General features: G+C 39.5%; 1 protein-coding gene across 1 annotated transcript; it reads right to left on the minus strand.

The window, feature by feature from the left end:
- Window positions 1-1,823: 1,823 nt before the first annotated feature.
- Window positions 1,824-11,528, minus strand: LOC140930846 (chitinase-3-like protein 1). Its single transcript, XM_073380559.1, has 6 exons — window positions 11,444-11,528; window positions 6,621-6,826; window positions 5,504-5,682; window positions 4,533-4,902; window positions 3,019-3,380; window positions 1,824-2,295 (listed from the first exon to the last, which is right to left on the minus strand). Exons 2-6 carry the CDS (start codon window positions 6,810-6,812, stop codon window positions 2,094-2,096), a joined length of 1,305 nt encoding a protein of 434 aa, XP_073236660.1. The 5' UTR covers window positions 6,813-6,826; window positions 11,444-11,528; the 3' UTR covers window positions 1,824-2,093.
- Between the last annotated feature and the right edge of the window lie 507 nt (window positions 11,529-12,035).

The raw sequence follows: 12,035 nt of genomic DNA on the forward strand, positions 1-12,035 counted from the left end.
GGACCAATTCTCCATGAATAATTGCCTATACTTGACAATAAACCTGTGATTTCTATGCAATATCCAGGAATTGAAACCGCTTGAAAATATTATTTTTCGTTCCTTAGCAGTCACCGTGATGAAGAACGTACCAATAAACACCAATAAGGACTCACAAAAATTGGCTAATGCAGTAATTTTTGGGAAGCGGCAATGCCATAAAAAATTCCACTGTCTTCTCCAAGCAGCGTATTAATAGTGTCCATCTCAGCGACCTGGCCCACACTCAGGTTCTCTCCTCGCTCTAAAAGCTCGTAGTCGAGTTGTCCTTCCAGGTTTTCAACCAAATTTTTAATTGTTACTTCTTCAAGGGCGTTCCATAGCTCGTCGTCTCTGTGGTCATCCAGAGGATCAAAGTTTTCTTATTGTTCCACTTAAGAGAACAGGTGATTGGCTAAGAACTGAGACACATTTTCGCGACTCCTGCAGTTGAAGGCCTTTTATAGAGATGCCATCGATGAATATCTCTCCGTCAGCCTTAGGCATGCGTTAAAGGGCTGCCACAATTGACAATTTTCCATCTCCTGTGCGACCGACAAATCCTAACTTTTGTTTCTCTGGAATGTCAAAAGTTAAATGTTTCAAAACTTGTGGTCCACCTGGGTAATACCTCAAAGAAACATCTCTAAAGCTCAGGTTGCCAGCATTTGGCCAGTGCAAGGGCGGAAGTGTTCTGATTTTGTACCCTGGTTCAGGCTTGAGCTTGGTGTAAGCCATGACTCGCTCAACAGACGTCATGGCGTCCTCGACGTCTGCAAATTGCCGCACAGCAAGCTGGCACATATTTGCACTATTGATGGCGTACACCAGAACAAGGCCAGTAAATGCTGTGAGTAATAAGATGAACACTATTAATAAAGGCAAAATTCTATGCTTACAGAGGCGCCGCCGTCTGGAACGTATTAGGATGATCTGATGGATCGATGTTTGACTATAAAGAATGTAACACTTAAACGGATTTTACACTTCATACTCGTATTTACATTTGCGGAGTAGAGTGCAAAGAATATTCTCTATTAAGTAATTCCTCGCGAAGCGCCGAGCCGCGAGGTTTATAATCTCGTCGTGCGCGAAACGCGCGTGTATCACACGAGCATCGCAAGGCCAGCGTTATCTTCTCTTGGCTATAAATCAATCCAGTTTCTATCGTTTTTTCTACGTGAATTTGTACCACGTGACCAAGTTTTCCCCTTATTTTCCGTTTACTCTTTATTGCTTTTACACAAAAATAAGTAGTCTTATGCCCTTTTAACCATAGTAACCGTTCGGAACTGTGTTTATCTGCTTATTTTCTATTCTGAGAAATTCTCAACTTGAGTCTCAGGTTTGCCCGTTTGCGGTAAACGTGGATCTTAATCTCCCTAATGTGTTAAAGTCCTTACGTCACTAGATGCCCGTTAGACGATTTAAGAGTTCAGACATGCTTTTTCATCTTAAGATAGCTGCAGATTGTGGCACTTTTCCTAAAATATGCGGGTTGATGGGGTGATGCGCCACAAGCCCAACTCAGTCATATCAGTCTGGTCATATGCCTTATCGCTACGGTAGCCATGTACCTCCAGGATTGTAAAGCCATAGCATAAAGCATAACCCCCACACGGGAAGCAGCCCTCGTCTTGAGGAAAGTACTTTGGGCGCGGAAAAAAAATGTTTAATGACTCTTTGTTTGTTGATATAAAAGCTATATCAAAATTTGTAAAACTTTAAAATCACAAAGAAGATTTTGAAATAATACTTAGTTTTATTTAAAAGTGAATTACTCTACAATAATACTATGAGTCATATTTGATATATTTCCATTAAGACCTCGACTATAAGTGTTTATTTGAATCTATGGCTTTCAATGACTAGGATGGAAACGAATTGAAACTAACTAATTGGGACAATTTAGTATAACTGCTTGTATTTCAAAAGGCACTGCTTTTCTTTCTGGAGTCTTAGAAATGTCACTATAGGTAACCTTGGACTACAATTAGTATGATATTATTAAATCAATTATAATTCAAACAACAGAAAGATGTCTTATAGCTTAGTCGGCGCTGTACTTTTCCTTTTTAATCGCAAGCACACGAATCCTGTGGGCAATATGCTGGACAGTTGAGGTAGCACCAAGCGTCTGCATCGGATTCGCCCTGCCATGGCCCTATCGCATAGCAAACACCAGAGGTAGTTTGGGAAACGATAGGTGGAATTTCACTTTGGTCAACATATTCTCCACCTTCCAGAGCGTCTTTTACTGCATTTATTAACGGATACCTGAGATAAGAAACGTTTGATATTTTCATCAGATCTCCTTAATAACCATTTTTTGGGGGACAAAGCTTTCCTTAATCAGTTTTTTGATATATAATTATCATCCCCTATGAAAACGTAGCTTATTAGCGTTATATATTTTTAAATCCTTTAAACTCATATTTCCCTAAAGTTGAACTCAAATCTTCTTTTCCCGAATTTTCAGATAGGTGAATTTCACTAGGTCCTTAAAGGGAAGATATAAAGGCTCTGTTGTTTAGACATTAAAAAAGTAAATAAAGTCTTAAGACTTGTTTCGTTTAATCAATATTTTAATTTCATACGAACCGGAGATGGAATGTTTCTCGTCTCATTTCTAAGAATTTTGTGTTGATCTTGAGGTATCCAGATGCTCATTAACTAGACATAGTGTCTCTCTTGGGTACAACTTCGTTCGCTAAGAAGAGAGAGTCCTTGGAACGAGTTTGCTTTGAGTGTCCGAGATAGCTTTTTAAACTCCTTTTTAGTTCAACGGAAAAGCAAACATTTTCCTGATGATCAAACCACTTTCGAGATTTTATTTTTCTCTTTCTGCGTTATCAATTTTGTCAAGATTTTCTCATAGAAAATCTCCAATAACACCTAACTGCCATTTTCTTCTGAATTTTGTCAGTAGACTCGATTCCAAACTGAAGAAAGGCAATAAGTAGGACCCCAAGAAAATAATTGGTGATAAGGGAAATATACCTTCCTTCACGGCAGAAAGTTCCCGTGAAGTCGTCCAGATCAAATGCCCAGAACATAGCGCCAAGCAGATTTTTTCCTTTAATAAGGGTATTAACTTTCAGTGACATGCTAGTCTGATCATCATATCCAACCCACTGATCATCAAGATATCCATATGGAGCATCTACTTCTGTTTCTTCCACCACAGTCAACCCCATTGTACATATCTCAAAATAGGCCAAAAATCCAGCTGAACGAGTATAGGTACCAGCTTTTCCGGGACCGTTGCAAGGTGCTCCCAGTCGATGGTTGTTGGGGTCTGCTAAGGTAAATGTTCTTCCGTACAGTGCCATTCCCAGGGCGAGTTTATTGTTTGGCATGCCCTGGGTGAGGAAAAGCGAAATATGTGGGGGTGTGTTCGAGCAACTCGCTTGCTACGCCAGGAATCTGATTAACATATTGGTCTTTATCTTAATCTTCTTACTCTTCTCTCTACTCAATCCTCACTCACTTCTAACTAACTAGTTCAAGTATAGTAGCGGCTTTTCGTAGCCAAAGCTGGACATTTTTGGGTTAGCTGACCGTGGGAAAATAAAGGTGAACTCGGTGTGGGTAATGTTTTGGTACGTATCACTGAACCCCCCTAATTGCGATCGCGGCTAGAAGCTACAAACCAAAATAAAACGCTGGCTAACAAGCCCAAATAGGTCGTTCAACCACAGGCGCCCCAAGCTCACGTTACGAGTATGTTATGTAAATAATTAACTTTGTCACAAGAGAGTTGGTGTCGCGCTACAAGCTTATGAAGTATTATGAAGAGAGTGACAGGGGTCAAACAATAACAATAAAAAAAAACCCGACTAAATCGATGAATTCACGCCAGAAAACTGAGGAATACATCAAAGGTAAGTCTCCTTTATATATTTTATAGAAAGTAAGTAAGAATAATGATATTTAGCGTTCGCAGACCTCAGTATTTTATTTCTCATACAAAGTCTCAACGGTTGCTTGTAACGCGACACCGACTCTCTTGTGAGAAAGTTAATTTACGTAACACACTCGTAACGTGAGGTTGGGACGCCTGTGATTCAGCGAGACTAATATAATGAAGCAAGGTCAACACTAACATGACAAACACGACCACCTATGAAAAACTAACATCTGACAATGGCAAGCGAAGAATATTTCTAAAATGGTACAAGGTCAGTAAATTCGCGAACTAAGCAAAAATTCAAGTACAAGTGAAAACAAAAGATCAAAACAGGAAAACACCTATACCTGGAAAAATCAACCTTGACAAACTTAACGAAACAAAAACGAAACTTAAAAGAATATACAGATCTTAAAAATAACTTTTCAAATACTTCACAACAATAATTAATATAAATTGTTGCTTCCGTCACATTTTAAAGTTTTACTGAAACAAACATTACGCTCATCTACAATGACAAGATCACTACATGTTTTCATGTTTTACGTTATTTATTTTGTTATTCTCTGTAAAGTTAACATTGATAAAAGACGTAAAATTCTACCTTAGATAGCCAATAGTCCACTGCGAATATGACCGTCAGGTTACTTCCAGAGGGGTCCACTAGGGCAGTGTGATGACCGGTGATGCCATCCCAGTATCCATGAAGATCATACGCCATTACGCTGACAAAATCTAGAATTTCAGCCAGTTTGCTGATCTCATAAGCAGATTCTATTACTTTTTTGCCAGCTGCCACTGCTGCAGTCAGCATCAACCGTGGTTTACCCGTTTGCCCTGATTCTTCAACGAATGCTGCTAATGTCTCCTCACAAAGGGTTGTGAAGCGTTCTTTATCCTCTGGTGGTGAGCCACGGTTTGCGGGGTACTCCCAATCCAGGTCAAGTCCATCAAAATCATAATGCCTCAACAAACTAATCAAAATCAAGTTGCAGTCATTTCATAATCTGGAAGTGTGGAAGGAAAAGCTAACCTCAAATTCGGCGAGAAAAAAAAAAATTCTTACTGATTTAATTCCCCCTAGTTATGCACCTTAAGTTAAAAAACTCACTCCAGTGGGACTGAAACGATGGGACTCCTGGTCATAATGTTGAGTGTGAGATGTGCTTATATTCCTTATGCGTTCCTTATATCACTCCAGACTGCCGGTTAGCTGATTACTTTTAAAACATCAGAAGAACAAATAATGGCTGTCACTCAAGGCCACGCCCTTTCAATATTTTTTAATCGTTAAACCCTCCCCCGAACCCAACCCTCCGCGATCACAGCTGAAAAAGGTAATTGTATAGTTGATTTTAACCCGGCCCTTTTAGGCCTTTTTACAAAACATGGTATTTGGTGAAATTTTTTCATGATGTAACCGGAAATTACGAACAAGTAACTTCAGTTTCCATGTGGAGCACATGGAGCCTTTGTACACTCGTTGCAAAAAATGAAACCTTTAAACGAGTCTGAAGAGAATTTTCCTTTTTCAAGCTGGGGTGACATGCACGGACGACGTAATAAATTTCTTACCTCATAACAGAGTTAATGAATACTTCTCTGTTACCACGCTTACTGACCATATTAGAAAACTTTTGGCTTCCAAAGTTCCAACCTCCGACGGACAAAAGCGTCTTAAGGGTCGGGTTCGTGTTCTTCAGATTATTGAAACGTTTATACATTTCTTTGTCGTTCCAATCGAATGGAATAATCTGGATTGACAAAAAGAGAAGAGAAAATTGAAAGGAAGAAATCAGGTGAAACAAGTAAAGAATCAAGTAAATTTATTATACCTGTTGCAAGGTCTTCGATTCAACTGTTTTGTACCATTTTATCACTTGTTAACAAATCAGACACAGAAGTTCCCCTGAATCACCAATCAAGAAATAGTTGTTGAGAAAAGAAAGAAAGCTAAATTGAACTACAGCAAACGCAATGTGCAATGGTACAAGTGAATGACGGAATGATACGGAAATATTACATTGGGGCTAATCTTAAAAACAAATTCAGCGGGACGCTTTATTGCAGTCTAAGTCGAGTTCAGAGTAGAGTATTTACGTTGAAAGCCTAAAATCCACAATAAGCATTAAACCGGTGGATATTTTTAAATTATTTTTTTATTTGTGTCGTATAGTCCAAAGTTATGGTGGAAGTCTTCAAGTCGCGGCCGTGGAGAGACGTTCAAGGGGACAGCCTGGTCGAAAGCATCGTTTTGAGTTTACTTCCGCCCTTTTTCTTAAATATATAATTTATAGCCAAGATTTCATTCAATCAAAAAGTGACTCAGTTAGCTTGGAGTCCTGGGTTCAATTTTTTTTTTGAGAATTTTTGGATGACTTTTCTTTCGAATACTTTTAAAGTATAAGAATTTGTGGTTGTGGGGGGACGTTTAAAATTTTGGAAAATTGGACAATACTCGATTTTGGGGGTTGTTAAACTGGAAATATAAAGTGAATAGTAGACAAGTACCAGATAGTCCACCACCACGACAAGGTGCCTCTGAACGCATTATCGGCCTAACTGGTATGCGCATGTGTATACCTTTTCATCCCTTATTTATTTCCTTCTTAAATAATAATTATTCCCCTTAAAAAAAAAACAAACAAACAAACAGACTGCCGCCTTAAAAGATCAAATTATTTTAGGTTACCTGGTGTTGATCGTTGATAACTGCGAAAGCGAAGACGACGTGGGTGCAAAGAAATGGATCTACGTTTTCTGGAAGGAATCTTCCAGCACCTGGACGATACTGGGCCCAACTGGTGTAGTAGCACACCCTGACGTATCCATGACTGGCTGATACGGTTATCATGACAACGAGCAACAAGGTTAAGGCTTGCATGATCTTTTGATTTCCTGATTTAAAAAAAATATTAAAAGATACAGTATGTGGCCCTTAGTCCGCGCAAGTCCCCGATGCCCTTGGTCCGCGTCTTTTCCGAAAATGATAAAATATTTCGTCAAGAACAAAAAATACATTGAATAATGAAAGATATCGTGATTTACTGATTAGCATTCTTTCATATGACGAGGTTTCAGCCTTCTTGCTGCGGGGTGAAGACGCGAAATTAAAGTTTGTTGACAGGTAGGTTAATTTGTCTTTCTTGAAGTTTGGATTTTTGCGGCACCGTAAATTACGTGGTCATGTTTACTTAGCCTGCGAATAACTAAAACGCAACGGGAAGACTTGCCTTTTTGCAGAACAGGTTTTCAGATCAACTTATTTCTGGTGTTGGAAGCATATTGCTGTAGACTCTGAATTTTTTGTTTTAGCGACTCTTGAAAAATATCACCAAATTTCGCTTAGCGGTCCTTGGTCCGCGTCCTATCATGGACCTTGGTTGAACAAAACTTCCCGAAGTAAAAACCGACGGCCTTTGTTTTCGAAGAATGTTTTTGAAAGTCGTCCCTCTTCTTGTCTACAAGTTCTCTTTTTTAATACCTCGAGTACATACAGAGTTTTTGGTAATTATTTTCGACCGCGCTAAAAACCGCTCGTCGACGCTCGTGTGGGAGACTCGAGGAGACAGTTGTCTAAAGTCTTTGAAAGAAAAGCAGATTATTTTATGCTCAGAACATCTTCCGAAAAAAACTTTAGCTTAATTGCATCAAGAAATGAAAAAAATACAAGAAATACTGTGAAAATCACGTTTTCGTGTGGAAACTATAACATTTTTACGTTTTTATCGTGCTGCTTACCTGAGACGCGGACCAAGGACCAGATTCGCGGACCAAGGACCATCGAAAACGGTCGCCTTTTTGCGAATTCCAAGCAAAATATTTATGTCTGGAACTTGAAACTTCAGGATTATCGACAGGAACATAAAAGCTATCTTCAGGGAGTATTTCAGCTCGTTACATGAAGATTCGGATAAGATGTTCAAGTTAATGACTTTTACCCGGGGACCAAGGACCACATACTGTATAGATTTGTTAAAATCTTTAGTTTCTTTAATCATGTAATTTTACATGAATAAAAGCTAATAGCGTACGGGACCTCCGCGTTTGAAAAAAAAAATTGGTTATGAGGTACGTACTAGCAAAGAGGGACTAAGTAGACTCTGCAGGGGTGGGGACGGGGAAAGCAAGACATGCAAGTTGCGTTTGTCTTGGTGAAACGTTTACCAGTTGACTGAGAGGCAGCCTCTGGCATTTTTCCAGTAGCGATCTTGAATTTCCATTGAAACCTTGACAAAAACAAAACTTTCAAAAGATAGCTTGGTCAAGTTTTTGGATTCACGCTCCAGCACAATCTTATCTCGGATAGGTCAAAGTTTTGACAGGTAAACTCTTGCGTAAAAAGTTATGCAGTATATTTAAATTTGTTTTCCAACAACTGAAACGTCGTGTACTTATAAGTTTTAAACTCTTTGTGTTCTCTCAGTGCTGCCACAACATAAAATAAAGTCGCTATCAAGATTTTTTGCTGTTCAAAGTTGGTTTGATATAGTTTGTTTATTCATTTGCGGTTGAGGAAAGGGTCGAATGATAAACGAGCGGATTCATACTAGATGACAGACAGCTACTTCCTATACATTCACTTAAATGAAATCAAAACGATGTTCTCACAAATTGCAAAGTGATCATCAAGAGTCTTGCCAGCGGATTTCTGTACTGATCATGCGCAATACGTCAAAAACCATAGATCAACGGTTTTGAGAAGGAACAAAAGCATGGCGGTCCAAGGTGGAACTGTTTCTCACTATTATATTTTGGTAATTCTCAAATCTATTGAATTTACGTCGCTCTTAAGATGTCCTCGCCCGGCAAAACTGAGCGATGTAACCTATATATCGATCGAGCGCATTGATTTAACACGGTTGCAGTCACTGTCGCTTGCTAGACTGTTCACAGTGATGTCCCCTATTTTTCCTTCAGATAGTCGTGATATAGCGCGTCTTACCGTTAATGGCGGCCATCTTGATTTTCGAATGTACCTAGAGGGCGGGCGTCTGGGATCCAGGATGGCAAACCGTATCGAATAGCGCTCGATCTCGACGATCTTACACGAAAATAGGGGTCTGTGAACAGTCTAGTCGCGTGCGTTTTAGCTTCTCTCGCAATTTTTAGTACTAAAGGACAAATACAATATGCAAGAAAAACAAAGAGGCATGATATTACTATATATATATATATATAGATATATTTTGATTTTTAATCATTTCCTCTGCTGGTTCGCTTCTTACTGCAATTATCCGCTGACCACCACGCAACGTGACCGCTTTGCAAGATGTGGGCAAAATATCGTTTCTCGGTCCCATTCCTTGTCTCTTCCCCAGCGGGAAAAATCGCTGAGCCGTTCCAAATTGAAATAGGAGATCCTATTTGATTGAGAGTTTGTCTAATGGTCGTGGGTCGTGGGTCGTTGGTACAAGTCGTGGGTGTGGGTAATGATGTAAAATTAATTTTTAATCATAATTAATAATTAGCAATGTTACCAATTTTTGTTAAATATTAATAATTTACAATGATGAAGTGTTGACAAGCCTACACGACTCCTGCAGTTCGCGGATGAATAAATTCTAATAAAGCCTTCATAGCTTAGCTTTAACTGGGATGTCCTTTAGATATGAGATGATGGGGGGGGGGGGGGGGGGGGGAGGGGCTCCTTAAAGATTTCTCTCAGTTGCGGTTGATTTTCTATAAGGTGCCATTTCCCCATGAGTGTGTCCTTTAGGTTAGGCAATGCCGGATGGTATTGTGTTACAAAGGGCAGTATTTTCTTAGGTGCGGTTTTGTCTTTCTGCGCTAGCGACATTTCTTTATCAGAGAATTTAATCTCTGAAAGGTGTTTTTCTACAATTCTAGCTGGGTAATCTCTATTCTGCAGGCGTGTTTTGAAATTTCTCATGTTTTCCTCAAAAGTAAATTGAGAGGAATTTGTTCTCAGAAGCCTTAACGCTTCGCGGACGATCGGGTGTAAGGGAAAGCCATTCAGCCGTCATGTCGTCTATGTGGCCTTCTTGAAGTAGTGATTGAATCAATCGATGATGGTTGTCTAAGGGTCGGTAGTTATGTATATCATCAATTTGGACTTGACCCTCGTTAAGTTTATCAGTTCTGTTCATTATGACGGTTGTGGTTCCCTTACCCGGGGCTTATCGGCTTTTTTTATCACAATGTTTTTGTCACGCGATAGTTCTTTTAGAGCTTTTCGCTCTCCCTGTGACAGGGTTGTCTTTCGGCCTGTTGAAATTTGATATTAGCAAGCTCAAATTTGACTTTTGACTTCTTCTAGGAAGGTCTCAAGAGCAACTGAGGGCTGGACTGGTGGGTCCCAGTCTGACTTAACGTGGAAAGGATGAGGTTCTTTATCTTTACCGTGAAATGTGTATTTTAGGCGCATTCTTCTGGCAAATTGACTGAAGTCATTGAGTAGCTGCCGCCTGGTTTTCTCTTGTCACGGGAGTGGGAATGAATTTTAAACCACGGGATAGTAAGGTAATTTGCTCGTCTGTCAGCTGTGAATTTGACAGTTTGATATGCTGGTTGCGTGGCTTAAGGTTCTTTAGAAAGCGCTTTTTCTCTTTGATTTTTCTCCTCTCGATTCTTTTGAGGCTTTTAACCGCTTTGTTATCAGTTCTGTTTCTTTTCCCTTCTTCGCTTATTTCTAAAGGGTAAGATACGGTAAGACAGCAGGATAAGAATCACTTTATTTTATTGTTTGCCTGTGCTCTCATTTGTTCCAAAGTTTGACAGCTTTCCCCCAGCTATGTCAACTTTATATTTGAAGACAAAAATTAGTTCAACGTTATTTCTTTTTCTTTTCGATTGCTCCTGCACACACCGCCACCCCCTGCGCTGGCGGTCGATGATCTCTGGTAGAGTAACAGAGTAGGGGAAGTGTTGTATAATTTTCATACATCGAATGTTCGTTTTGTTATTGAGTGGTTAAAAAAAATCCAAAACTTGTAATTCTGTAAATTATTAATATTCAACAAAAATTAGTAACATTGTTAATTATTAATAATGATTAAAAATTAATTTTACATCATTACCCCCAGCCACGACTTTTACCCACACCCACACCCACGACCCACGACCCACGACCATTAGGCAAACTCTTTGATTGAGAACCCAGACTGTTTACCGGTATAATTCAACGTGTTAGGTTCGGCTCATGAAATATTCGGTGTCTGAACCGAGCCTTAGTTTCTTGGTGTAGTGGAGAATGGGTTCAACAATATTTCCTGAACAACAATGAAAATTCATCCCTACAATAAGCTCTCTCATAGGCTTGGCGCTAACGTTTCGGTATACGAAAAATTAATACATGATTCAATAAAGGCCTCTTTGGGCATTGTGCAATTTCGCTCTGGGAAGCTAATTTTGTTTGCCGGTCATTCAAGCAGTAACTCGCTACGGTGAGTTCCGTATGCCCGAATGCCTAATAAACAATTATCAAAGCAACCTTCGCAGTATTGTAAATTTGACCAAATGGCAAAAGTCGCCAAGAAAAAAAAAGTCGCTCACCTCCTCGATCGAGTAGCCTACTTCAAATTCTCCCTTTCACCATTAAATAAAACCATTAAGAGAAAGCATCTGGTTTACATTCAACGGGCGCAGGTATAACCTTAAGGTAGGATTGTGAATCTTATGATTTTCCGTGTGAGGGTCTCGTGACTGATATAGTCATGATTTTTCTCCCTCCCCTTCGTCAGCGAGTAGTTGCTCTCAAGTTGCTGAGTAATTCGACAAGTTAAACTATTTGCTCAAATCTAAATTGGGGCAAGTCCACAGCAACAAACCAATGAGAAGTGCCGGATCCCCCAGTCGTTGACCTGGATCAGTACAATTAAACTGCAAACTGATACTTACGGCAAGGTGATGAAGAAGTAAACAAAAGAATAAAACCAAAAAATATATCTTTAAACAAATTGATGATGCAGTGAGAAAGGCTCGAGAAGCTCATTTAATACACAAAGGGAACACATTATTTCCTCTAGGAATGATTAGACGTGACAAGGCTCACTGATATATGATACCACCTAGTCTCCCGTACCAATAACAACCCATTGTTTTATTGACACGTTTTCAAATTCTAATTTGTAACGAACTTTTAGCT

This window comes from Porites lutea, chromosome 3, assembly GCF_958299795.1.
Source record: "Porites lutea chromosome 3, jaPorLute2.1, whole genome shotgun sequence".
NCBI classification, from domain to species: Eukaryota; Metazoa; Cnidaria; class Anthozoa; order Scleractinia; family Poritidae; genus Porites; species Porites lutea.